This window comes from Mchenga conophoros, linkage group LG1 (genome assembly GCF_057382185.1).
Source record: "Mchenga conophoros isolate Kocher_MC1m ecotype Shallow Benthic linkage group LG1, M_conophoros_male_GT1.1, whole genome shotgun sequence".
Taxonomy (NCBI): Eukaryota; Metazoa; Chordata; class Actinopteri; order Cichliformes; family Cichlidae; genus Mchenga; species Mchenga conophoros.
Genome location: NC_140526.1, coordinates 16334447 through 16362106, shown reverse-complemented (window position 1 = coordinate 16362106; position 27660 = coordinate 16334447). Strand labels below are relative to the sequence as shown.

General features: G+C 38.1%; 1 protein-coding gene across 1 annotated transcript in view; it reads left to right on the top strand.

Annotated features, from left to right (window-relative positions):
- Positions 1-26863, top strand: part of tspan15 (tetraspanin 15) — a 46234-nt gene extending 19371 nt beyond the window's left edge. Inside the window, exons 4-8 of the mRNA XM_085267911.1 lie at positions 3528-3623; positions 16371-16487; positions 19109-19159; positions 19510-19623; positions 23513-26863. Coding sequence (XP_085124037.1) covers positions 3528-3623; positions 16371-16487; positions 19109-19159; positions 19510-19623; positions 23513-23653 — 519 coding nt within the window. The 3' untranslated portion in view covers positions 23654-26863. The remainder of the gene's footprint in view (positions 1-3527; positions 3624-16370; positions 16488-19108; positions 19160-19509; positions 19624-23512) is intronic.
- The last annotated feature ends 797 nt before the right edge of the window (positions 26864-27660 follow it).

Below are 27660 nucleotides of genomic sequence, written 5' to 3'. Positions count from 1 at the left end.
GCAGGAAAAATAGACCCTCTGGACCCATCAAAAAAACCAAAAACACAAAACCCCCACACACACATACACAAAACACAAAATAATTAACAACTGTTCAACCAAAAATTACCGCTGCACTGGCTGGACGGTGTGTAGAGGAAAGGAAAGCACACCAAGGGTCCTGCCCCCTCTTTATTGCTTTTCAGTTAATCACACCAGACCAGCTACACCTGAGAGGAGAGCACAACGCACCGTGAGTCACAGATCATTTACACACCATAACCGGCACGAAGGGGGAGATAACATTGACATGACTTATCTCCTTCTCATTTGCATGTTACAGCGCCGTGTTCGTTAGGCATAAAATTCCTCATATAATTTTGTTAAATGAAAACCTTTTGATAATTAATTTTGAGGGGAAAAAACAGAATGGTGTTAATGGTTATTAAAATTACAGAATAAGTTTGTTAGGTGCTTAGCCTCTAGTCCTGCCCTGAGAAATGAGGTTTGCACAGAACACAACTGGTGGAGGATGATAACTAATATGAGCCATGATCAAAACAAGATTCGCGTTAATCAAGCAAACATCACCAATTCTCTGATAACATCCTGACGTCATTGGGTTTTCTTTATAAATAGCTCACTCTCATAAATATCTTGATGTGGATTTGTAGGGAAGAGCTTAAGAATCCTTCTGTCCTCTGCTGAGAACAACTCCACACCACATAATTTTGTCCACAGCCCCGCCTAGTTTTAATAAATTCTGCCAAGTGGTTTTTGCCTAATCTTTCAGACACACGGGTAAACAAATGACAATGGAAACTTTAATTTCCCTGAGGCTCAACCCGTTTTGACGATAAAGGCTTGTGTTTTATTTAAATCTATTTTAATTTTTATGTCAGAATATATGACAGAATAGAATAATCCTTTAATTGCCCCACAAGGGGAAATTTGGCTGTAACAGCAGCCAGAAAGACACATATACAACAAACAGGACACAGAACAGAAACATACAAAATTTTTCTTACATATTTACATCAAGGACAATGGGTTACTATAAACAGAGTGCCGTTATTAAATTAAATAAAATTAACTACAGATAAGATGCAAACCAGGTTGTAGTGCAAATCGGTTGATTAAATTATTGCAGTTACAGCGCAGATGTAAACATCTATGTTTGTTGGGAGCAGTTCTGATTGTACAGTCTGACAGCTGCAGGGAGGAAGGACCTGTGGAAACGCTCCTTCATGCATCTAGGATGCAGCAGTCTGTCACTGAAGGAGCTCTGCAGTTCAGCAACATTTACATGCATGGGGTGGGAGACTCTATCCATCAGAGATGAGTCCTTCTGTCTCCCACCACCTGCACTGGGTCCAGGGTGCATCCCAGAACAGAGCTGGCCTTCCTGATGAGTTTATCCAACCTCTTCCTCTCAGCTGCCGATAAACCGCTGCTCCAATATACAACACTGTAAAAAATGACAGATGCCACCAAAGAGTCATAGAAGGTCTTTAAAAGCGCTCCCTGGACTCCAAATTCAATCACAAATCTGTTGCTGTCTACAGACACAGAAAATCACATCTACTACTTACATCCAGCAAGAGCCTCTTAGACGTGAAACTGAAATTCCTCCACCTCCCAGATGACATTCTTTGTTAATGAAGCTTTCCACTTCAGGCTCACAAACATAAGATCTGGGACTTGACTCTTTGTTTCACCCTCCTCTGCTCAAAGTTGTACGACTGAAGGTCACCTACTCTGGTCAGAACACAAAAAGGCTCCACTTGTGTTGAAAAAATGAATTAATCATTAATCTTTTTGAATTTGAGTTATATTTATTTAATTCCCTCACTATGCTCTGTGTGCTGCTCTTTGAAACTTTTGAACATTAAAGGTTACTGATTGCATTTCAGGTCTGACACTCTCATGTAGGAAACATAGAAATTGTTTTAATTGGTTGCCAAATTAAAGTGAAATTAATTTCACTGATTAACTGACTGATTCTTAGTGATACACTGGTCACATTTTTAATCTGTTCAGTGTAAAACCAACTATAACAGATTTCCATTTCCTGCATCACCATCTTAATGCATATGGATTTTCATGACAAGGCGTACTTTTACGATGTGGCTCAACAGGTTGCACGTATGAAATGTTGAGAGCACAATCGAGATTTCAATCTTTAAAAGAATCCCTGAAAATGGGCCAAGTGATGGAGTATGTAGACTTTCAAAAATACATTTTGAACGTCTACATACTTATTTTTGGCTTCCCGTTTTAATTAACATCCTGTTTGAGGAGATGATGCCCTTTGAGCTCTCGTTCTACAAATGTGCACATCGTACTTTGGTTTAAATGTGGGTGCCTTGTCCCAGTACATCCACTGTCAACACCTGATATGTTCAAGAGGGGAAGAAAAGAAATGAAATGAAAAATTAAATCTCTTTTAATCTCTGTGGCTCTAATGGAGGAGGCTGCATTCTCGATTCGTTATTGTCGGCAGTGCTTTGAAGAATGAAATAAAGGAACAATATTAGGCCTAAGTAAAGGGTAAAAAAGAAAAACAGCGCTTTGTCGCTTTCATCGCCAATGAACTATAAATAAGACTAATGTATCAGAAACAGAGTGGAGAAATTAGTGGAGTAAATGAACCGTTCCCTGAATGAAAACATTTAATGAAAAGCTCTCAAAAAATTCTCTTAAGAGACCTCCAAATTATAAATATTTATGCCAAGTGACTGTATAAGCTTATATATTAAACTTAATGTAACCCCACAGCACCAGATTGTGACTGACAGATGTGAGCGGTCAAGTTCGCTCTCATTTTAATATCCTGGTTCAGTGAATCAGTCACCTTGACTTATGATAGCATTTGCTCTCAGCAGGCGCCTGTTTGACACACTGATTGTTGTGTACCGAAATACCCTTTAACATAGAGGGTATTTTGGTACACAACACACACAATTTGAGACACAATTGGCTGCTTTTTAAAAAAATATATATAAGTAGGAGGAATAAAAGCTCTAACATTAAAAAAAAAAATCTAAACTGTTTCATTGATCATAATTTTGCACAGTCAAAGCTCTTAAATCCTTAAATCCCCTAAAATGTTGATTAAGCTCAACAAGTCATGATTATGTTTGGTTATTAAAGCTTAATGCAATTCCACGGTTAACCCTGAAAGTCACACTACAAATAAAACCTGCAGCTTCTCCTTTCAAAAACATGGGTTATATTTGGCTCTGTTTTTATTTGGAGTTGTGGCTTCGTTTTAAGGCTAACAATGTCCGCATACTATAACTGTTGGGCAGCATGCAGTGTGCTATTAAAACAGGATGAGGACAAATACATCACCATAAATGGACTACTGCCGTTTTGCTTAGAGGACGTGCGGGCCAAAGACATTTCATACAGCACCGAAAATGGCAACTAAATGGTTTTTGACACATACAAGTAACTCTACAGCTCCACTGACAGATGTGATAATCTGACTTTCTCCTCTCCTGTACTATTCACAGTTTTGCGTTCTTTTTCTAACTCCCTCACAGGCGGAACGTTTATTGAACAAGAACATTCGAAAGGGCATAGTAAACTACTACGATGACTTGGACTTCAAAAACATCATGGACTACGTTCAGAATAGGGTAAGACGACTCTTAATTTCCTGTTACTTGATAAACGTCACCTGTCTTTTTTTTACATACGGACTGTATTAATCACCCAGAAACCCTCAGGACTTTAAATAAAGTCAGAAACCAAAGTTCCTTGACTTGACTTTAGTAAATCCCCAAATACACAGCTTTAAAGGATAAATAAATATTACAGCCTATACCTCTCCATCTGTACTAAGAGTGATTTTTTTTTTTTTTTTTTTTTTTTTTTTTTTTTTTAGATCACTGATCTGTTTTAATAGTTTTAAGGGTTAAAGCTATGCCCTCTAATCTATAAATTATAAACTAGAATTAAAGACATGCTTCATGTGTTCTTAAAGATGCGTTAAAGAGTCAGGTGTTTAGCTTTTTTTTTTTTTCTTTTCTTTTTTCTCTCTCTCAGTAGGTGCATGTTGTTGTTATAATCCCTTTAATGACAGCTATAATGCGACAGCCAAGCTAGTTAGACAGAACTAGTATTAGCTGGTAAATATCCCGGTAAACACTCACATCCTGTTATGGTCATATCTAGTTAAAAAAACTAAAATGAGGCCAGTGCGCAGACTATGGGTGAAGTCACAGTAGTGGTATCCATCTTTTATGTATAGTCTATGTTAATAATCTCCTGCAGTAGAGACAAAGCCTGATGATTATTATTATTATAAAGCTGAGGATTTTTTGTTGTTTTAAAACTGCACAACCAGTGAACCTGAATCCTCACTGAAAATTTTTAGTTGCATCGCTGTGCATGACCATCAGAGCACACCGAGCCGCCATGCACACAGCCTGAAGCTGGAGATCTCTTTCCCAGCTTTTATCAAGCATATGGTAATGCACTGTAGGGGACAGCGGACTGGTCACACATTGAAACTAGCAGCCAGCTACAAACTCTGATTAGCACAGGAGAGGGGGCATATGTTCTGCACGCTACAGGCCTTCATCATTTTAAGGATTGTGTACTGTGGATTTGTGGCCTGATTGCGTGATAGTTGCAGGCTGCTTGAATTCCCTAAAGCTATTGTGTCTCAGGTGATTTGGTGGTTTAGAAAATGGGCTGAATTTTTTACACAGTTGTGGACTGGCAGATTTAACAGCATTTGAGCATTGTCCATGAAAGCTACAAGAAAGATCTTTGTGTGCATTTGGTCAGGTCCAGATAACTGATAACGGGTGTTTGTAAAACTTTCTCAGGATGAGAAACAGTTTATGCATGTCGATCTTTGAATGGAGGATACTGGCTTTTGCTTTGAGGGGGCTTTGTCTCTGTAATACACCGAGCACACCCTGATCTGTTTCAGGGTTAACACAGAGGGGCAGATGATGGTTCATGTGCACAATCATACTTATGGACAATTGTGGAATGACCAGTTAATCTCACATTAGTCTTTGGATTGTGTGAGAAAACTGCACTACCCAGAGGTTACCAAAGCAGGGACGAGGACAGGCAAACTTTACTCTATACTAGCTGGATGTGTAAATTGATAAATAAGGCATTTATACTGAGAGAACTGTTGCTCACTCGATAATTTCTCTTTTTTAACCAATCGCTGTAAACCCTAGAGATGGTTGCGTGTGATAATCCCAGTAGATCAGCAGTTTCTAATTCGACAGGTCTGAATTGCATCAACAAACACGCCACCTTAAATCACATTTCTTCCCTATTCACATGTTCAATTTGATCTTCAGCAGGTTATTAACAGGCAGCGGAAGAGGCCTAATAAATCTGGTCAGTTTATAAAGAGAGGATGCAACGAGAGTTTTAAAAATTAATATCTTTCTCTTTCACAGAGAAGGTTTGTTAATGCTGGAGGAAAAAACATCTGACAATAATGCATGTGCTTAGTTGGTTAGGACAATTGGTTGGTGTATTTATTTTTGTCAAAGATCAGCAGCACCTTGGTTATGCAGATCTTAGTTGGTTGTGTAGAAAAGAAGTGCCGATTAATTATCTGTCAAAGCATAAAAGGAGCCTCTTTTTTTTGTTTTGGCAGCCGATTCATCCAGTGACATGTTTGAAGAACTTTATAGCAGCAAAGATTGCTTCAGTGATGTTAGAAAGCCATTTAACAGAAGCCTGTAAAGGTTTTTAAAGCTGCTTGCTGGGCCCGTTGCCCTGCTCTTAGAGAGATTAAGTGTTTTTCTGAAGAACTTCAATGGAAAACCATGTTTGAAAAAACAAACTTGGAGGGCACTGAGACTATGTTCTGAACTTATTTTTGTTTGTGAGAACGGTACCAAATTCAGTCATGCATTTGTGTTTGCGTCGTGTAAATGGTGACATTTTTCTCTGTTCCTTTCATATAAGATTTAAAAAGGCGTCCCTTTGTTGTCGGTGGGTAAGTGAGAACAACTGAATAGGAAGTTTATGTTGCGTTTGTCTGTGAGCAATCAGAATATTTCACTGCTCATACCAGGTCTGTGCCCTGTGAGCACAGTTCTGTATCCAGCAGTGTTTTTAATGTTCTTCTACATTATAAAACCATCTATTTTTTATTTTAATGTGTTCTGTGTAATGTCGTCCCGTGTGCCCGCTGAACTCTGGAAAAGCTCATATCCAGTAAGAAGAAAAAAACATTTCTAATGTGTTTAGATGGCACCTCCGTCTGTACTGTCAGGTTATTTTATTTTTGTGTGTGTGTAATGCGAAAAGGGTCAGAGGAGTCTTTCCTGCAAAATGCCTGAAGGTGTTTTGAGTGTAAACTCAACAGGAGGCATCCTGTCCCAGTCTCCATGTAAATAGCTGCTGATGTTTTGGATGGGGCTACGTCTTAGCCATCTGTCATAATTGCAACAACAAAGAAAAATTGATTGTCGGGACCAGTTTTCAGGCTTGAAAACGCCCTCATGCCTCAGAGCCCGAACAGTTGCGTCAGCACTTTTTCTTTTCTTTATTTTTGTTATCGAACCGTCTCTGAATCCAAAAAAGGAAATCGACAATCCAACATTCAGAGCCGGGACACACACATTGTTTAGTCAGAGGAGGCAGAATTTAATTTCTGCCATGCTATTTTTCTTCCATCGCCTCTGGTGACAGTCAATGCTGGACTCATTGTTTTCTGTTTTTCTTGAATGTGTCATTTCAGAAATGCATTTTGAAAGCTCTTAGCATGTGGCACAAACATTCGCTTTGGCTGAAGGATGAATTAATTGCATTAAAATAGTTAGATTTCACAAAAATCTCTAATAGGATAAAAAATATAATGATGCTTTTAAATCCGAAAGGTCAAAGCTTCACTTTCATAATTTTCTGGAAGTTTCTCACTAAAACTATTCTTACAGCGAAATAGTGACCATTATTCACATTTGGTAGGATGCCCAACTGGTGACACCCTCTGTGAATAAAGGACCAACTTTGATGAAAATTTGACACTTTTTTTTTTTCTTGCCTGAACTTCCTTAATTAAACCATTGCCTAGTTTCAAGGTTATACCTTTGAGTTTCTCCATCCATCCATTCATTTATCCATCTCTTATATACTGTGATGGGTTAGAGGCAGGTTACATCCCTGGACAGATTGCCAGTCTGTTGTTCAGCCAACACAAAAAAAATGGAAGAGAATATTTCCAGTTAACCTCACATTTATCAGTATGGTCAGCTCCATAGATTTATAGATATTTCTGAAGTCAGTAGGGGCATGGATCAGAGAAAAGAGTAACTTGAGCAGAGAAATAGCTGTGTGAGTACTATTTTAAGATGGACTTTAAGTGAACCTCTCCTTGACAATATTAAAATCTGATTCTGTACAGGTTAAGACATCTTCACTTTAATAACTGAGATAAGACTCCAAATGTAGAGTCACTTGAAAACAAAAGCACACCCACTTTCTATTGTAAGAGTTTCTGTATCAGGACATGTTAAAAATAACCTGGTCCTTAGCAGGTTCTAAATTTCGGTAAATACAACCTCAAGTGAACTAAAAAACGTGTCATTTTACACCATGTCATTATTTAATTAACAAACATTAAGCTGAAATGCAGAAGCAGTGTGTGGGAAAATGAAGTACACTCTTACTGCTTCCATAGGAATGGGGAAGTAGGTGTTAATCAAATGCTCTTGATTAAATGATCATCAGCAAGCGTGACCACCTGTCTGAAAGCCGAATTTTTGCCAGTTTGCTGGTCCGGAGCATTCAGGTCTTTTACACAATGCCAGCAACGAAACACATCAACAGTGATGAAATTAAATTGGAGAGGTTTAGTCTTAATGGATAGCACCGCATCTGGCAAAAACCAAACACAGCATATCAGGACAAAGAGGCGGTCGAGGGGTGATGGTTTAGACTGGTTTGGAATTGGACCTGGACATCCTGCAGTCACTGTCTCGACCATGAACTACTCTGTATACCAGAGTCAGATGTGAGGCTACATGTCTATCAGCTGAAGATCGTGCAAAACCGGGTCCTGCAACAGGTCAATGATCCCAAGCACAGCAACAAAACTACAACAGAATGGATGGGAAAGAAAAGACTTGAGCGAGCTGTGTCACCAAATGAACTGAAGCAACATTCCCCCACCTCATGTGAGAGATTGTGAGAGACTGATAAAGTCGCACAAAAAATTGCTTACTTCAAGTTCTTGACGATTGGCTCTACAAGCGGATGTGGAATGACTCTAGGGTTCAAACTCCAGACTGTAATAACCGCACCACCACTTCCTGTTTCTTAACCGAATAAAGCAAGTAGGACAGGCATGGGGTCACATAGAAGGGTTCTGCATATTTGTTTTTCTCATTACATTTACACACTAACATAGCAGGCGTACACCTGAGCAAGACCAAGCAAAATCCATCTGAGGAGTTGACAAAAGTTAGAGTTGGGCCTTAAGTCTAATTTCCATTTTTTTACAAAATAACTTTTAACCATTTCGTATCTGAAATCTTGTATAGTGTCTGAAAGTGTGACGCTATCACTGGTTTTACTGTTAATGGCTCTTCCTTTGACACAGAATGATAAATGTCACATGAACCACAAAATAATTGATCTCTTAGTTTGAAGCATACTTAAAGATGTGTCTTCAGTGACAAACCACATCTGTAAGCTTTTTGTTCCAGCTGTAAAGATATTAGGAAACATCTCATTCTGAGCACAGAGTTCATGTATAAGTGGTAGGTCGCATCATATCCGGTATTAACTCGATTTCAAGCTGCCCTTTCTATCCACTGTGCCTCAGTATTGTAATGGAGATGTGACATTTATTCCACCAGTAAGCTGCCTCTTTCTTCGCCCCTGCAGAGGAGACAGAGGAGACATTTTTCTCACACAATTACATGCATAATTTATCAAAATAGTTGTCATATTATTGACCACTTGTTGGTTTCATTGCCAGGAGCAACAATTTTTCATTTCCCTCATTAGATAACACCTTAGTCACTGCAGACACTTGCTTCATAAAAACAGTTCAGCTTGAAAACGTCACATCATTTGTTAACCACAATCTGTGCTGCAGGCACAGCAATAAATACCCCCACAGCACTGCAGCCGGGCTTTGTTGTGTATACCAAGAAGTGTTAGAGCACTTCAAACAAAAAAGTCATTCAGGCAGACACTCTTTCAAACGCCATCTTTCCCGAGTGCTGCATGTTTCACTCAGAAGTGATCATGCATATTTATAAGCAAATTCTGGATTCATCACGGAAAGCATTGGCGCAATTTAAGCATAGCAGTTGTGCATAGACATGGTAAATTTCATTAAGAGACAACTGTGAGCATAACATTAAAATTCATCCAGTGGTGTCTGTCAATGAAAATATAATAAACACAGAAACATAACACAAAATGCAGTAACAAACAAGAAAAGTACGAAGTCCATTAATAAATCTTACATGAATGCACAAACACTAACCTTTGCCATCCACTTACTGGAAACACTTGTATTCATTTTCATGGGTTGAGGTAGAGACATTGAACTTATATTGCAGTATGGTTATGATTATATGGAACATTAACAGACCTGAAAACAAATCTTCACTAGATCTCCTTTTCCATCCATCTAATAGAGTTTAAAACTGTACCTATACAAATGTACTGAGTTATTACAGCACTTGTTTTTTTGTTTGTTTTTTTGTGTAAATGACAAAATACTATAATTTTTGGTAAAAGCAGAGAAAACTCATTTTCAGGAGCTATATCAGCCTCGGGGAAGTGGGTGAACTGGTTCCCTGCTGTAAAAATTTCAAGCAGCTGGTTTTACAAGACCTACTGGTTTGATGGGAACTAAAGCCCCAGTGACACACTTTTAGAGTCCAGACAGTGAACCTACCGGTATGTATTACCGTAAGTCACTAGGAAAAAACTGTATTCTTCAAGGTTGTTTGGCGTCGATAGGTGCAATTTTTCACAAACCGGTATTAGGTGCTGCATTGACAACTACCGTGCTTTGGTTGCTAGTGGTTCTTATGGAAGCCGCCAACGTCTTTGCAAACTCTCACTACTTAATCTCCAAGCAGTAGAGCTGGGCGATAGAACGATAACGATATGTATCGCGATATAACTTTTACTCGATAGAGAAATTAAGCTATCGCGATAGACCTCGCCGCTCTTGTCCTCTTAAAAAAAAAAAAAAAAAAAAAAGGTCAGCCAATCCAAATTCAGTAGCACAGAGCCGAACCAATCACAGCCGCAGCATCACGTCGCGTGACTTGTAACTTACAGCACAAGTGCCGTGTTTGTTTGGGAAGCAGCCAGCGGGTAATGGAGGAAATGAGTGTGCCGACTAGAAAAATCAACCGAGCGTGACCGAAGAGAAAACAGATGATGGTTCCAACGCCGGAGAGATTGTCGAACGGAAGAGCCAAAGAAGTTCCGTAGTGTGAAGGTATTTCGGCTATTTCAAGTCTGACAAAAAACAGAGTAGCGTGCACTGTAAATTGTGCCGAAAGCAAGTCTGGAAATACAATGAACTGGTGCATGCGTCACACTGTGCGCCACGTTATTGTTTCGGTGAAATGAATTTCTACAATACTGTTACTGTTAATTCTACTCTCTGCAGTGTTTAAATGCTTACATATACACACAGTTACTGTCCCTCCACACATACGACTCGGTTCTGCTTCTATGCCCCAGCTTTGTTTACTTTTTCCCACCGAGGCTTCTAGACTTCTGATTGGCCAACATTTCTGCACGGTTAGGAATCTAGCGCCACCTGCTGCTTTGGCATGTTCATAGCAGCGTTTTCCTTCATTTCTGCCTTTATGTGTGGACGGGATTATTTTTTAAAACGGAAACGGAAAATCTCCGTTTTCAAAAATACCCGTGTACGTGTGGACGTAGCCTCAGTCTCTGACTGGAAGTGCTAATTCGTCATTCGGCTTTTGTCAGACTAAAGTAACTGTTAAAACTGTTTGAAAAGCTCAGCTATACAACAAGGAGAGATTGAGAATTTCCTTTTAGTTCTCAGTTTATTTGATATTGACAAAAGTTAGTCAGTTTTGTCTGTTCTTCTGTAAAACAAACTAAGATTTATTTTTAGAATTAATATTTTGTTTCTAAGTGGAATTGACAATTTAGTCTGTTTCGTTTGTTCTATTTTGAAACTTAAACGCTTTAGCGGCTGCCTTTTGTGTAGTTTGCAATATTTGCCTTTATTTATCTGAAAAAGTCTCATGTTCCTTAAGTACATCTACCCTGTTGAACTTATTATGGGAAATAAATAATATAATAAATAAATAAAAACAAGCTGCTGATTATTTCACATTTTACTTGTGAGCAACGGCACATTTAAATCTTACAAATATAGTTATTTGGCTTATATCGTGATAGATATCGTTATCGCCTGAAATGAAAAAAACATATCGTGATATGAAAAAATCTCATATCGCCCAGCTCTACCAAGCAGTAGTGAAAATATAAGAAAAATACATTGGATTTAGTTCTAAGGCACAATGTTTACTTTGAAGAATGAGTTGCAAGCCAGAAACACTTCAAATTTTTCACAACTGTTTAGTGCTTCATTAGCAAGTGTTTGCATACAAGTTGCCATCTTCCATGCAAACTATGGGCAACTGCAGCAATCTGTTAGTGAACAAAAGAATTATATGCAAGTTTTTGGTGCAGCAACCTCTTTCAGTGACAGCTGCAAACCATTCGTCAACTTGGTTGGGCAAAATATTTTTGTAGAAAAAGAGGCTGCCAGGAGATGGCCAACCTCTAGATCCTTGTGAATGTCATTCTACTGAATTAAATCAGACTCTACAGAACTCAGCTGCCAGACTTTCAGCTAGAACGAGGAGACAAGATCACATTTCTCTTACCTTTTTACACAATGTTTAGCATTGAATTTAAGATTTTACTGATTTCTGTTAAAGTCTTTCATAGCTTTGCTCCAAGCTACATTTCTGACCTCTTAGTAATTACTATATGCACCAGAGGTCTTTTGCCTGTTCCAGGGGCCCAACTGAAAACTCAAAGGGACAAATCTGAAACAACCTGTCTGGCAAAATCAAGTCAAGTCAAGTTGGCTTTATTGTCACTTCAACCATATACAGTTTAACAGTACACAGTGAGGCGAAACAACGTTCCTCCAGGAACCAAGGTGCTACATGCAACATAAATTTACAACATAATTTAACAGAAAAACTCTAAACTAGCTAACTAAGAGGCCTAGTTAGCTGGCTAGCAGAGACAAGACAGACTGACCTAACATAAATTACAACATAAATTAACAAAAAACTATCTAACTATCTAAGGATGACTTTTTTTTGTTATCAGACAGCAGACAACAAAGTGCACGTGCAAATGTGCAAACAAGAGCAGCAAGTGACAGTGTGACAAAAAAAAACCCCACAATGTAACATAATAATAAGGTTTTGTGATGATGAGTTGAGGTAGTGGAGGAACAGTAAACATTCCTTAGTGTAGCAGCAAAAATTAGGAAGTGCAGAAGTTAGTGCAAAAAGTCCAGTAATAATATTGTGCAAAAGAGCATTTACAGGTTGGTGTGTACGATGGTTTGGTGGTGTAGGTCAGTGTGTTTGCGCTTGTGTTGATTAGTCAGTCCAGTCTCAATGTTTTGAGGTAGTTGAGTTAAGGTGTGTGTGTGTGTGTGTGTGTGTGTGTGTGTGTGTGTGTGTGTGTGTGTGTGTGTGTGTGTCAGTCACTTCCTTGAAATCATCTTTTAAAAAATACTTTGATGAGAAAGCTTTTCCCTCCCCTTAAATTTACTTTAAAGTGTCTTTTTTCCCCTCTATTTGTTAATTCTGTTTTATTCTGTTGCTCCTGTGAAGCACGTTGTAATGTGGAGCTTGAACAATGTTATATAAATAAAGTCATAATTATGGTTATTATTAATACAGTAACAATAGTAAGTGATCCTGAAAAGTTTAGCAAACTTTTTGAAAAAAAACACCTCAGTCTTTAACCTGTAATCACACGCTCATTATGTTGCTGTAATTGCAACCCACGCTTTGAGCGGTTGGCTCAGAGGGGGACTTAACCATACGATTAGTCACAGTCTGCATGCAAGCAGCTCGTCATCAGTCAGCTGGACAGTCACAAAATTAGTCGCTTATTCTGCAAATATTTAATTCCAGGAGACTTTTGGAAATTTAATCACAATAAAAATAAATAAATAAAATAAACTCGAGCTACCAGCTTATTGTTGTATACCTCTGCAAACCAGCTCAGCTAAATATTTTGTGAGGGTGACTTTTTGACCAATTAATGTTTATACAAATTCCTGACATGTCACATTCATGAGGATGTAAACACACAGAATTCCTTCAGCCACACACTGGGGGTGAAAAGAGAGAGAGAGAGAAGTGAAGCGAACTGATTTAACAATTACTCCATGAAGGCTCTGTAATTGTCGAGGTTGCCAGTTTAAGAGCTACGGACAGATGGACAACCCTAGAACATAATGGCTTCGGTCATGACTGTCACCAGTGAGGGTCATAAAAATAAATGTGTCACATCACTTTTAAATGACTTTGTATTTCAGTTTCAACTTTAGTAAACAAACTGTTGTGTAATCCATCCATCACTCTCACACGTCACATCAGAATCTCAGGAGATGGACGTGTTTTGAAAAGATGCTTCATTTTTATGTCATGAGGCTGCGTAATGAATTGAACAGTCTGCTCATAGACGGGATTAGATTGGGTGATACTGCACTGTTGCACCTACCACACTGAGAACTCTGTGTTCTTATATTAAGTTTTTGTTTGTTGTTGTGGCTTTTTTTTTTTTTTTTTTTTTTTTTTGGGGGGGGGGGGGGGTTTGTGTGTGACCTTTCTTTGGGTCTTGACCCAGTGCTGGAAAAACAGCTGTGCAGAATCACACCAACAGAGGAGGGAGTATTGCTTTGGCAGACTGGCATCATATCAGCATACTGACAAAGAGCGCTCTCATATCTATTCATTTATTCATCGTCCCTCTTTATCTCTTGTCTCATTCTCTCTTTCTGCCTCATGTTCTCCCTCCAAATAAAATATTAGATTCAATAAGTGACTACCAAGCAGAGGTACCAGTATTGGGCTCTGCTTCGCTCATTCTTTACTCTCTGAGGCAGCTGTGCAGTTGCTATCTACCCCAAGTGAAAGCGTAAATCAAACAAAAATAACTGAGATGTCAAACGGCAGCTGTAATTTACTCCGAGTGCCATCAATTGAGACATATTCCCCATTTTTATATTCAGATATTGAAAATCCTTTGGTACCAGATGTCATTTATATTGGGTCTAATTTTGTTTTTCTTTCTTATGCTAGTCAAATACAGGCGTAACTCCATTAACAGCTGTATCCCATTAATGCTAATTGTTAACTGAGGCGATACTGCTATGACAAGTTCATTTGCATTTCTTGTATAATGAGAAGTGCCAATTTAAGGCTTATGTCCTATTTTAACAGTGAGTTTGTTCTTCAGCACTACCTTAAAAACTGTCACTGTTATTGTCACTTTGGATGAAAATGGGAAATACAGTTCAGCACACCAAAGCATCGGTGTGGCAACTTTTCCACCCTGTACGATGAAAACTGAGCAAAGAAAGTGCACATTTGTGCCTTCAGCAAATGTAAGAATAGCTAAATGAAACGAATAAACTGATTGCCTAAGTAATAAACACAGAACGCATAGGAAATGCCCCCTGAACCACCTTTTCTTATGTTGTAGATGCATAAACACTACAAATTCTCATTTTGGCTTGTTGGTTGGTGGTTGCTGGGAAACATGACATCATAATAAATTGTGCGCAATTCAGGTTTACATGGATGTAAATTAATGTTATTTTTATGAAATAAAACAATATTAGGCTTTTCATAGGTCTTGGAGCTAGATAAATGCTACAAATGGGTCATTTTAGTCCATTTCTAGTTGGTTGCTAGGCAATGTTAAGCCATCATAAAATGTCACACATTATTTAAGTATATCTGGATATAATTTAGATGTTATGTGCATAAACAGTATGAATGGGTCATTTAAGCTTGCTGGTAGGTGGTTGCTAGGCAATGTAATGATGTGAAAACCTTCAGGGTCCCAAGATGTACCTGTGTGCCAACTCTGGTTGCACAACTGCTGATCATTTAGGAAGAGTTTGGAAACAAATGAACAGAGCTTTTGTGTATTATACTGGATTTTGTGTTGTTTGTATATTGAAGAAGACTTAAAACTTTATTAAATACGTTGTTGTCTTACTAACGCTAATGTGTTTTCCCAAGTTTGTTTGCTGTTGATTTGTTTAGGTTTCTTTAGTCTCTTGAGAGTTTGCAAAAGAAGAGGGCAGTAAAAATGACTGGTGCAGCCTCTGCAGCCACTTGTTGATCCCACAACACGTGGCTGCAGGTGATGACACATAATGATTCACTGTTCTTGTGAAGATGATAATTTCCAAATTTGATGCAGGTCAGTGAAGCAGCAAATTCTCTTTGAGTATTCCAAATTAGTCCTTTTATCTCCTCCTGGTGAAGTATTTTGTATTTTCAGGTTTTCTTTCGAAATGGGAATATTTTCCTCAGATCTGAATATTAACATAAATTCTGATACATGGCCTGTGATGTACGAGCCACCTGTCCGGGTGGTATCCTGCCTCTCACTGAATGACATCTGAAATGGGCCCAAAACCCCCGTGACTCCGAATTGGATTAGTTATTAAGGAAATGGATGGATAGACAGATGGATGGACTTGTGCCGGAGTCGGCTCTGAGTATTTTGTACACAAACAGGCCAGCACTTTACAAGACAGGGACAAAGATGCATCCCCGAGGAAGAGCTTACATTTCTAGTGGGAAGGAAAAATGCACCTGCTCTTAAAAGTAATGAAGGAAGTAGATATAAGCAGGTTTTTGGATATGTGCAAATATCACAACACCTACCGACCTTTTCAAGAATGTGGTAGAAGGAATGAAAGGGGGAAGCTGTGTTTGCACAGTCAAATAAATTTGCCACCAGTGGAAAATTGTATTTGGATAGTAAACACAGCTGCATCTGAATGTGAATATTGATGGTATAGTTTACCTCATTTGTCTTGTAAACAGCTCAGTAAAATATTTTGTACAGGGAAACGTCACTTCTTCAGGGGAAAGCCCTTCAATCTGCTCCTTTGAAATTCTGGCTGAAAGGAAAAGTGTGAGAGAGAATCAAATACTAACCGGATGCCAAATGTTGTTAATTGTGATTAATTTCATCCTAAAATGCTACTTTTGGCATCATGCCAGCACAACATAGTTAGTTACTTATTGACTCTCTCTGTCTCTCCTGTGTTTTAAAACCACTTTCCTTTTCCTTCTTACCTTTAATATTGTCCTCTTTGTCAGTTTAAGTGTTGTGGAGGTGAAGAATTTAAAGACTGGAAAGTCAACATGTACCACAACTGTAGTGCGCCTGGTCCGTTAGCCTGCGGTGTCCCATATACCTGCTGTGTTACTACTAAGGTAGGTGTCATTATTGATGGTCTTACCACTACATCGGCTAGTACAATATATGCTTTTCTTGTTGCAATAATACCTCTTGTATTACCAGTTTCTATGCATGATGCTAACTGCTTCTGCCTCTTCTGATAATACTGCTATAGCACAATTTATGTTCAGCTACTACATTTAAAACATTTTTATTATTATTATAATTACAAGTACATATTTTACATGGTATATAACATTTAAATTATGTTTTTTTTTAGAAACTACTTGTGGGTAGACTTTTACATCCATCATGGGCATGAATGTCATGGAAATTTAGGGCATTTAATGGTTTCTTTGAACAGCTTTTGTTTTTAATGACCGGGTGGGGGGGGGGACAAGAATTGGGTGCACAAGTTTGAATTTGAACTTATATTGCACTGACTACAACCAGTAGTTTTTCTTTTATCAGCATTAAAAAGATTTGTTTGACAGCACTCATCAGATTGACCAATATTCAGAACAAGGGAAATCCAAGGAATTCAGCAAAAATCTAAAGTGGAGACTAGTAGATTTGAACAAGTTGGAAAAGTCGCTTGGAGCCATTTCTAAACAACTGCAGATCATCAGTTCAGACGGGTCTATGTAAGCACAATTTATCTGGAAGAATGCCAAAACTGTCATCATCACATAAGAAGAAATTGGTTGTAGGATGTTCAGAATAAACCGAGGCTCAAATCTGGTGTGAACTGGAAGCCATATGCCTTTTGGAGAAAGGTTTTATGGTCAAAGACTGAGCTTTTTGACTATAGTGACAGCTTGAGGTTTTCAAACTTTCAACTGTCAAGCACGATGGTGTCATGCTCTGGGGCTGCTTTGCTGCCTGTGGTACATTACATCACACAGAGTAGATGGAATAATGATCGATGAGTACCTCCAAATTCTTCAGCTTCATCTCAAATCAACAGCTAGACACTTAAAACCAAGACACAGATGGGTGTTCCAGCAGGACAATAACCCCAAACACTCATCAAGACTGATTTGTGGTTTGAAATGTTGACCAGTTTAATATATGTGTGGATTTGAGAAAATCCTAAAATACATTCAAACTTGTAAACCAAATGTTAAAAGACCAAAATGACACTGGCATTTATCATCTTAAACTGTATCTCATGCTGACCTATTTTTAATGGGGTCCAGTTATAAAAACATATGAAGCTAGAATACATTAAGTCCCCTGTAAAAGAGGATTGCACATATTTAACACACCTGTCTCTTCACTGGAGTTGATGAACACTTCATGCTAAGAGGTTTTTAAAAACAATTGTGTAGATGTTTTGTGGCTGCAGTGGGAATGAACAAAGTCTGATTAGTTAAAGCTAAAGATTCCAGGTTTGCTGTTGGGTGATATTCACGTGAAAATACGTGAATAAATGGCTTAATGGCTAAAGTGTGGCGTGAATTTATCTTGATACATCCTCATCTGTCTCATGAGAGGGTTTTTGATCTGCAGTTGTGCTGAGGAGAACTCCCAAAATCCCACGCAGCTTCACTTCTGAGAGACAAATTACACACTGTGAGATGCTGGCATTTTATTTGCTCAGGAAGGCACCTTCTCACTGAGGGCATGCAGTCTCACAATCACAGTGGGAGCTGAAGATCAGAGTTAGATACCAACTAATCTGTAATTTTATCATGTTTGTTCCTGAATTTGTTTTTTTAGTTTTGGATGTGTGTGTGTGTGTGTGTGTGTGTGTGTGTGTCATTAAAGCTCTCAGACACACAGGCCTAAAGATCTGTCGGCGACACCTTCCTCAACCCTCAGCCCCAAGCAACTGCTAAACAACTGAACTTCTGATTTTCATCTGCAAAGTGGTTGGCATTAAGGAATGCACATTTTTCTCTAGTGCTCGGTGGCTGCCAGTGTCTGTGTGTCTGGGTCTTAAAGTAATAGCTCTTGCATGCAGAGTGACATTTAAAATGCACCTCTTCACCCTATATTGTGATTAAGCCTTAGCCATGGCATGTGCAGGCAATTTTCTCCACCTCTAAGTAGCAAAGGCTCCCTGTAATCTGTACACCTACACTGTCCAGTAATTATAAGGACAAAGAGAACAAAGAGAAAGTCTCGAGCTAAACACACAACAGTTTGACGAACTGTCTGAACTAATGAAACTGATCTCATCCGACATTCTCTAAAATTTAATTTTATTTAAAGGTTTCTTTGTTGGGTCAAACTTTTTGTTAGATGTTTAGATCTATCTTTCGTTCGTTAGTTCGTTCTTTCTTTCTTTGACTAGCAGCATTTTTATGTGGAATAAAAATGGTCTTGACAAACTGTTTGGCAGAGAGAAAATAGCAAAACGATCCCTACCTGCCAGAGATGACTCACATAAGTGGCAACGGATGCTGTAGAGCAGAGCATATATGCCCTTAATGCAGACTTATCTTTGCGAACAAACATGGATATAATGATTTAGAGGTTTATTTTTAATTCCACTTAATTTTAGTTTTAATACAACAAGATGCAGGCTGCAGGTGACTCTGTTCTGAAGATAAAACCGTTAGATTAGATAAAAGCTTTTATTCTCCTGGCTGTCCCCACACTGTACAGCTTTCTGTTAATTTTCATTTGAAACATTTTACTTCTCTTTCAGAATAATGAAGTGCCCAACACTATGTGTGGGTACAAGGCCCTAGATGACAAGGTAAGACCACCAAGTCATAAAACACTTTATTATGTGCTGAAATATCCATTGTGACTATTGTGTGCTTTATATCCACAGAAGGTTCATTTAAACTGGGAATTGCAGACAGAAAACTGGCAGTTGCTGTCCTTTTTATCTCATTGACAGCTGAATGTTTCTTAGCAATAACTCTGGGTGTGCTGTGTCGCTCTCACACAACTGAGGACAAGTGTCAGATAATTAAGTAATGGACTGGTCTTATTATAAGCAAGGAACAGAAAGTTAAACAGTTGGAAGAAAGGAAAGGGAGCTGCCTTTGACTTTTTGTAGTTTTGAAATTGGACTAACCACCAGTGTTCTGTGTCCCACAGCATCAACCACTGCCTGACATCTATACCAGAGGCTGCACCGGTGCATTCATTTACTGGCTGCTGGACAATTATAAGATTATGATCATACTTCTGTTTTTGATCCTAGTGCCTCAGGTATACACACACACACATACACACACACACACACATACACACACATTTGTACAGTGAGATAGTGATACAGATGCTTTACCTTTCTACTCATTTTTTACAAGTTAGCTTTTCCCATTATCTGTGGCCTTTTCTTCTCCTAATATGTTTGTATAGGAGTGTTCATGCAGAAATGAATGAAAGACCATGTGCTTGACTCTGTTTGCATGTGCAAATATTTACACTCATTTTTAATGTGTTTTATCCCAACTGTGACTCACTTTGTAACTGTGTGTTTTTAAAAAGTTCGAAACAAATACAGTTATTATTGCGGTGACGGGAAAGCTGTCGATGGTGGGTACAAACAACAGCAATTAACTTCTTCAAAAGGGTGTCTGAATAAAAGTGTGGCGCTCTGGAGGGGAGGGGCACAGAGTAGAGGCATACATCTTTCAATTGTTGCCCATGGGACAGAAAATGGATTTAAAAAGATGCGCTGAAAAAGCCTTTTAGAAGCACAATTTAACATAAAACATTAGCTGCAAAAAACAGGCTGGTTTAGTATGATTTACCTGAGACAAGGATGACTAAGTTATATTTTAATGTGTAGCGCTATATATGAGGAGTTATTTATGTCACTTTGTAGCTAAATGAGTTTTATTTTCATTATTGGTATTTATTCCCACCATGGATGTTTATGGAACAATTACCATTTAATTTTACTTTACCTTTTTAACAATTAAATGTTTAAACTCAATACAAAAGTATAGACAGATGTACAGATGGGCAAATAGATAAATAATGTAATAAAAGTCTCAACAGAAAGCCTGTTTAAACAAAACAAATGTAGACTAAAAAGACTGTCTCATTGGCCTTTATTCATGTACGAGGAACAACTAAAAAATTCTGAGCTTGTAAATGGAGATAGTCAGCAGCAGTGTCTTTTGTAACAAGATGAGATAAATAATATGGAGCATGGCCACTTAGCACTCTGTGTGTAAATACAAGGATTTTAAACAAATGCTAAAATCTCTTGGGAGCTAATTTATTCAGTATAAGGTGGGAGTGTTGTGAGCTTGATTTCTAGAACGTGTTGTTAAATATCAACACGTTAATAGTCTGGATGCAGTATTTTGTACAGCTTGGAGAGATTATCTGTCAAAACCGGTAAACAGGGTATTACAATAATCTAAGCACAAATGCGGGAATTGTTGTTTTTTTGTGGGGGGTTTTTTTGTTTTTGGGTTTGTTTGTTTTTTGGTTCAGCTGCGCAGACCAGAGAAGAATTTAATATTGTACCGAGATTTCAAACACTGAACTTTACATTTGAAACAAAAGAAGCAAGAGCCGGACTGATTTTAGGATATCGTTCAGGTGCTATAATTATTGCTTCAGTAAAGTTGGCATTTAATACAAGGCAACTGCTAGAGAGCTAAACCCAGTTAAACAGTGGGTCCAGCTGGTGAAGCTTAAAAGACATATATGGTTGAATGTCATCACCATAGAAATGATAAGAAATGTCATTAAAATACTAAATGATGCCAGCTGAAGCATGTAGAAAGAAAATAATACTGGACCCAGGACTGAACCTTGTGGAACCACACAGGTTAGGGAGATAATGTTAGAGGTGGCCAAACAGAGAGATTTCATGCAAGGTTGTACAGTTTTTCAGTTGACCTTTTTGTGATAGGTGTGGCTGCAGTGATGTGTCATTTGTACTTCAGATTTTGAGAACGCAAACTTGTATTTGCTTCTGTATTTACCAAAACAGCTTGCAGAGACTTATAGAGTGTACCTTTTAGAGCTCAGTGGAATAATAATAATAATGGATTGGATTTATATAGCGCTTTTCAAGGCACCCAAAGCGCTTTACAATACCACTATTCATTCACACACTGGTGGAGGCAGCTACAGTTGTAGCCACAGCTGCCCTGGGGCAGACTGACAGAAGCGAGGCTGCCATATCGCGCCATCGGCCCCTCTGGCCAACACCAGTAGGCAAGTAGGGTAAAGTGTCTTGCCCAAGGACACAACAACCAGGACAGAGAGCCCAGGGATCGAACCGGCGACCTTCTGGTTACAGATGCGATTCCCAACCCCCTGAGCCACGGTCGCCCCGAATAAATCATCCAAAACCCAGATTAGCAAATGGAATAAAATGGAAATTGCTTCACCCCTTAGGCACATCTGACAGCTCCACAGCCTTAGGAGAGATAAAATCAGCTGTGCAGTTACTTGCTGGTCCAATTTATTTAGATTTGCTTGGACCAAACAGGCCATAATAAAAACACAAAAATTAACTTTTATTTTAAAATATTCTGTCTGAACTTAAAATGGACCAAAGATTTTCTTTTTAAATCAGACTTTTGTTCTTTTCCAGCATTAAAAGAACAAATGCACACTATTCATTCACTCTGCACACCTTATACTCCTTCATCCTTCCCTTTTCTTGAACCAGATTCATTTGGTAGTGTGGATGTAACAGCACAGATGCTGTTTTTCATTACTTTGCCATTTCTACCCTCATAAATCCCATTTTCAATCATACATTTAATAATCCACACACTCTGGCAGCTATGAATATATGAATGTAGGCTGTGCTGGACTTTAATAAGCATGTTGAACTTCACTGAGCTGTGCAGAAGGTGTCAGTCGTCTGGTTCATTACACAGGTGCTTCTCTTTTGCTCTTTGTCACACATCCTGATTTCTCAGGTGATGCCCAACATTTAATCTGGTGTCCCACTCTGTCAGATATTTGAGGTTACTTACGAATGTTTAGTTCCAAGTGGAAAATTTCATCTAACTCAACAGAAATCTCTATATAGCAGGACAAGTCATTTTCATCTCAGCTTCCAGTTTAGATTCCAATTGTGTGTATTTCTGGACGTGTGGTTAGTGTAGGTCTAATTAATAAAAAATAATAAAATAAATATTAAGCAAGTTTTATTCAAGACATATTAAAATGGAAAAAAAAATACACAAAGTGTATTTTTTGGCTGTGAACAATCCAAAAATGTGTATGTGATTAAAAGTACCTTTGTTCCTCTCATTTCTATGATTCACTGAGATTATTCTGACAAATTTCACAATCATGAAAAAGCAAATGGAACGAATACCAGCTCTAAATATAAATAAATAGATTAAAGTATTGCTGATATGTGTGCTTTTGTTATCTGAGATGTGAGCTTAATTTCTGGGATGCGTTTGCAGAGTAAGTAGAAAAGATTTTTTTGGTGAAGGCTGTGCAGATACTTGTCAGCTATTCCTCAAAACTGCATTAGGCACAAACTTAAACGAGTCAAAAAGAAAAGTCAGAAATGAAAATTAGAAAGCCCTTCCTCTTCTTCTTGCGTAATCTTTTTCTAAGTCATTACCATAAGACAAGCACAGATATTATACATAAAAGCCTTTTAGAGGGTTTATCTCTTGCATGGACTTTCTTGGCATTCACAGACCTGTATTTAATAATTAGCTGATTTCTTTCAGGCCTGAAAAACAAAAAACAAAGCTGGGAGGAGGTACAGGTGTCTAGTTTGCTAGTTCTCGTTTGGGAAACAGAAGCAGAGAGATTTCGCACTCAATTTCGTTGTGTGGACAGATGTGGCAGTAGTAGTCGCGTGCCCTTATTGCAGACTGTATCTCTGTATCTCTGCAAAGACAAACTCAGAAGCATACAAAGCAGCCTGATGTTGCTTCAGGTGATCTTTCAAAGGATGTCCAGTTTATCTAAACACACATTTCCTTTGTTCCTTCCGCCTCACATCTCTTCTTTTAATCTCTTTCTCATATCTTACATTAGGGAGGCTTAGATACAAGGTAAAGACACAAATGAGACTGATGAGAAGCAGCCACAGTCACCTTTCTTCCACCATGCTTATTAAGATTCTCTCTCTCTCATTCCCTCTGTCTAGTTCTTCGGTGTGCTAGTCACCCGGATATATATCACTCGTGTTGAAGACATAAGTGATCAGTATGCTGAACCCACCGAAGATGCACGACGTCAGAAAGGTCGCTTGGACAAATGGTTCAAATGTATGCCAGAATGGGACTGACAGAAAACTGCAAGTAGCGAAGAGATCTGATATTCAATTGTGCTTTTTTTTCTTTTTCTTTTTTTCAGCGTCCACTGTTTTACTTACTTTTAACAACTTTGTTGAAATACAGTGTACTAATGGTGGAAAATACTCGTTTAGATATGAGCTTTTAACTGCAATGTGCCTAACATGGTCTCAGGGATAAAGACAAAATACAAAACAACCACTTTTGTTTCTTTCTTTTATGTGAAATGAGTCTTTTCCAGTGCAACACACAATCACAGTTTGTGGCGTTGCCTTAATTTTGATACTTTTCTGCCCCTGTTTCTTCTGTTGATTAAACCATTGCTTGACCTTTCTAAATAATCAATGCTGAATTGGTATTGAAGTGCTGGTATGCATAAAAATGGTCTAAAATGACTTTTTTTGTTTGTTGCTTAAAAACAGCTGGTCAGTTTACCTTATTTGTATCTCCTGATGTGTCCAGGACAAGTGTTACCTATGATGCTCAGATGTATTACAGATATTTTATTAAAGCAAAAAAAACCTTTATTATGAAATACAATTTTGTCAGTGGGAACAGAAAAAAAATATGAATCTTAGTAAAGTGGCAATGCCATAATCTCAGGGTGCCTATAAGCAGCAACCTTGTCTTTTAGAATATTGCCACTGCATGCCAGTTTGAATACTGCTGTTAGTAGACTTGCATGTAGTATGTATCCTACTCCTTATTTGTGTAGTGGTTGACAATCAGCACAGTACAACTGTCTTTAGTCAAACAATTATGCAGTGGAAATGACGATTTGTGATTGACATGTTAGTCATGATTGCATGTTTTCAAGCTGCCTTTTCACAGAATAGTGAAGTTATAAAAGCAGCACTTTAGATCTGCCGTGGCCAAAGCTGCGGACGTGGCACAAATTTTGTTTCCTGTAATTTGCCGCTTGACTTTTTTTATTTAGCTTTTTTTTTTACATGTTTCTGTGATCTAATGAAGAACAATTTGGGGCGTTTCATAATTTTCAAAGACTTTTATTGGCAAATAAATCAGATTTATGTAAACAGTGCCTGTTTGCAGTGTTGACCCTTCGTCGTAACAGCTCCCTCTGGCATGCTGAATATCAGTTTCTGAGTTCATGAGTATGCTTCTGATCACTCTGCGAAACAGTATACAATCACTGTGAACTGCCAAAATTGAAGCAGTAAATTGTATGAAGAAAAAAAATTGCGCCACTGCCAACAACAAAAAACCACATGATGCCTAACAACAGGTTCAAAGGGAACAATACAGAGATATTTCCCACTGACTATTGTTGTGTGGAAAGATGTAACAGGAGTAGTAGTGTGGCCTTGTTATTTAGACAGAGCATCATTACAGCAGAGCTATAAGTGTAACTCACTCGGTAATGAGTGTGGGTGTAGAAGTATACAACGTGAGGTATAGCGACGTTTATTTACCACTAATTACCAGCAGTAAATCAGTCACAGAGTTCTTCCTGAACATGGTGAAATGCTTGGAAGTATAGTCGCAAAATGTCTGTACAACACTACCATGAGTTCCCAGAACCTCAAACTTCACAAGCTATGGAAAGCTGACTGGTAACCACACTCCCCCCCCCCCTATATTGCTAATATGCTAACCACATAATAATAATAATGGATTGGATTCATATAGCGCTTTTCAAGGCACCCAAAGTGCTTTACAATGCCACTATTCATTCACACACTGGTGGAGGCAAGCTACGGTTGTAGCCACAGCTGCCCTGGGGCAGACTGACAGAAGCGAGGCTGCCATATCGCGCCATCGGCCCCTCTGGCCAACACCAGTAGGCGGTAGGGTAAAGTGTCTTGCCCAAGGACACAACGACCAGGACAGAGAGCCCAGGGATCGAACCGGCGACCTTCCGGTTACATAGTGCACATTGGATTCAAACTCATACCTTCGGTGACTACCTCCCTACTACTTGTCAAAGTGACATCACCGAACATAATGCAACACCATTGGTTATTTCTCAAGTTAGCACGACGGTTCAGTGGTTTGCACTATTGCCTCACAACAAGAGGGTCCTGGGTTTTCCACAGGACCTCTAGTTTCTACACTGGGACACTCTCTTGCAACATAAAGCTCAAAACCTAAAGTGTTTCACATACTTAAAGTAAAATAAAGGTTAAAAAAACAGATTGGTCTAAATGAATTAACATTGTAGAGAAGCAGATATTGCTTTACAATATATTACAGCTTATCGTCATTGTGGTTTTACTATTGACGTTTATATATGCACTTGTTATGACCTAACTGAACAATGTGAATTTATTGTACTGTTGAACTTCTTGCGTCTGACGTAACATCAAACCAGAGACCGAAGTTGGGTTTATTTTTTTGTTTGGTTTTTTTTGGGGGGGGGTTTTTGTTTGTTTTTCTTCCTTTGTCAGATGTACACATTATTATCTTTAATTTGTATCTATTCCTGTAATATATTATACTGCAGCTACATCATGGCTAAAGCACATTTGCAATCGTTTCAGGTTCCACTCAGTTCTTGCCTTTAATTATTCGACCAAGGTTTACAGAATATTGCAGTGGTCCAGAAAAATTTTTGTTTATTTATTTTTTTGTTGCAAATTACATATTTTATTAATTAGGTGTTGGTTGAGCTTGCGCATTTGTAACTACTGGCTGGTGTATGTACTCTGTTGTATGGGGGTTTTATTATGTGTTACAGTTATTTTATACTCTTTACTGTGAGGATGCGTTTAGAGAGAATCAGTTTCAATATAAAGCGACAACAGCTTCTAGCATTAAGGAAATTATTTTTTTATGATTTGATGCATTTAAAAATGAAAACTATTTTTAGTTACATGGATTTAATTACATGAATGTCACTCAATGTGCTTCGTTTGTCTGCTTCGTTAAACTAACGGTGCTAAGGGAACTATTTTGGCTAATTAGTTTGTCACAACTACATTTTTTGGAAATTTGATTGAAACTGTAATGTAAGTTAAATAAAAATATATTGACCCAGTTCACCGTCCATGTGATATAACAATATATATGGGTAGTTCTGTTATTTTCATATTCATTATTTGTCACTGGTCGTATAAATATGTACAAAGGTGGTCTCAGCTCCAAAGTTTATACAGTGTTGGAAAGACTGCACAACATAATTTGAAAGTATGTTTTTGAAATGCTTTGTTGGGTTTAGGTTGGAAAATAAATGATTAAAATATTTTAAGAGTCCTGTTGTTTGTCTTTTAGTGGACTGTATTTAAGGAACAAACCACAAAAGCAACTCAATCACCAAAACATCTCCCCAAGTCTACACCCTTTCCTAAAAATTGTCACCTCTGGCTTAAACATTAAAACCGCTTTAAAATTATAGTACTCAATAGGTCGTCCTGTGAAGGTATTTCGGGTGATGCTGTATAAATGATTGTTGATATCATACTGTGTATTTTCTAGGCCAGGCTTCATCCTGAGTTTACAGCTGTGTGTAAATTTTTCATGTTGAAGTATGTGAGCATCTACAGACAAAGACGGAACAGATGAAAAATGTAAAAGTTCCTGAATTATTTCCATAAAAGTCTCCAAACAGAGCCAGTTCTTGTAATAATTCAAGCTGTCACATTCAGCTCCACTGTTACAAACCGTCACTAATGCTTACATGTAAAATGCCCAAGAATGGTCCGTATAACAGGACATTCATACCAAAACATACGAGACAACATAAGAATATTTTATTAGATTCGCATTGGAGAAAGAAACCTACTCGTTGAATTGTTTGTTTGGTTTAAACATAATATCAAAATAAGTAAACACATTTATCAAAGACTCAGGCTGAGTGACAAAAATCTTTGTTGTGTTAAAAACAATATGTTGCAATAGTAACATTTTACAGTATATTTAGGCTAAAACAGTGACCAAAATTTGTGGCACTGAAAACCTCTAAAATTGAAAGATTAGTTTAGAGTCAGTTTATTTCTAATTTTACTTTTTACATTACCAAACAGTGCTATACTAGAAGCTT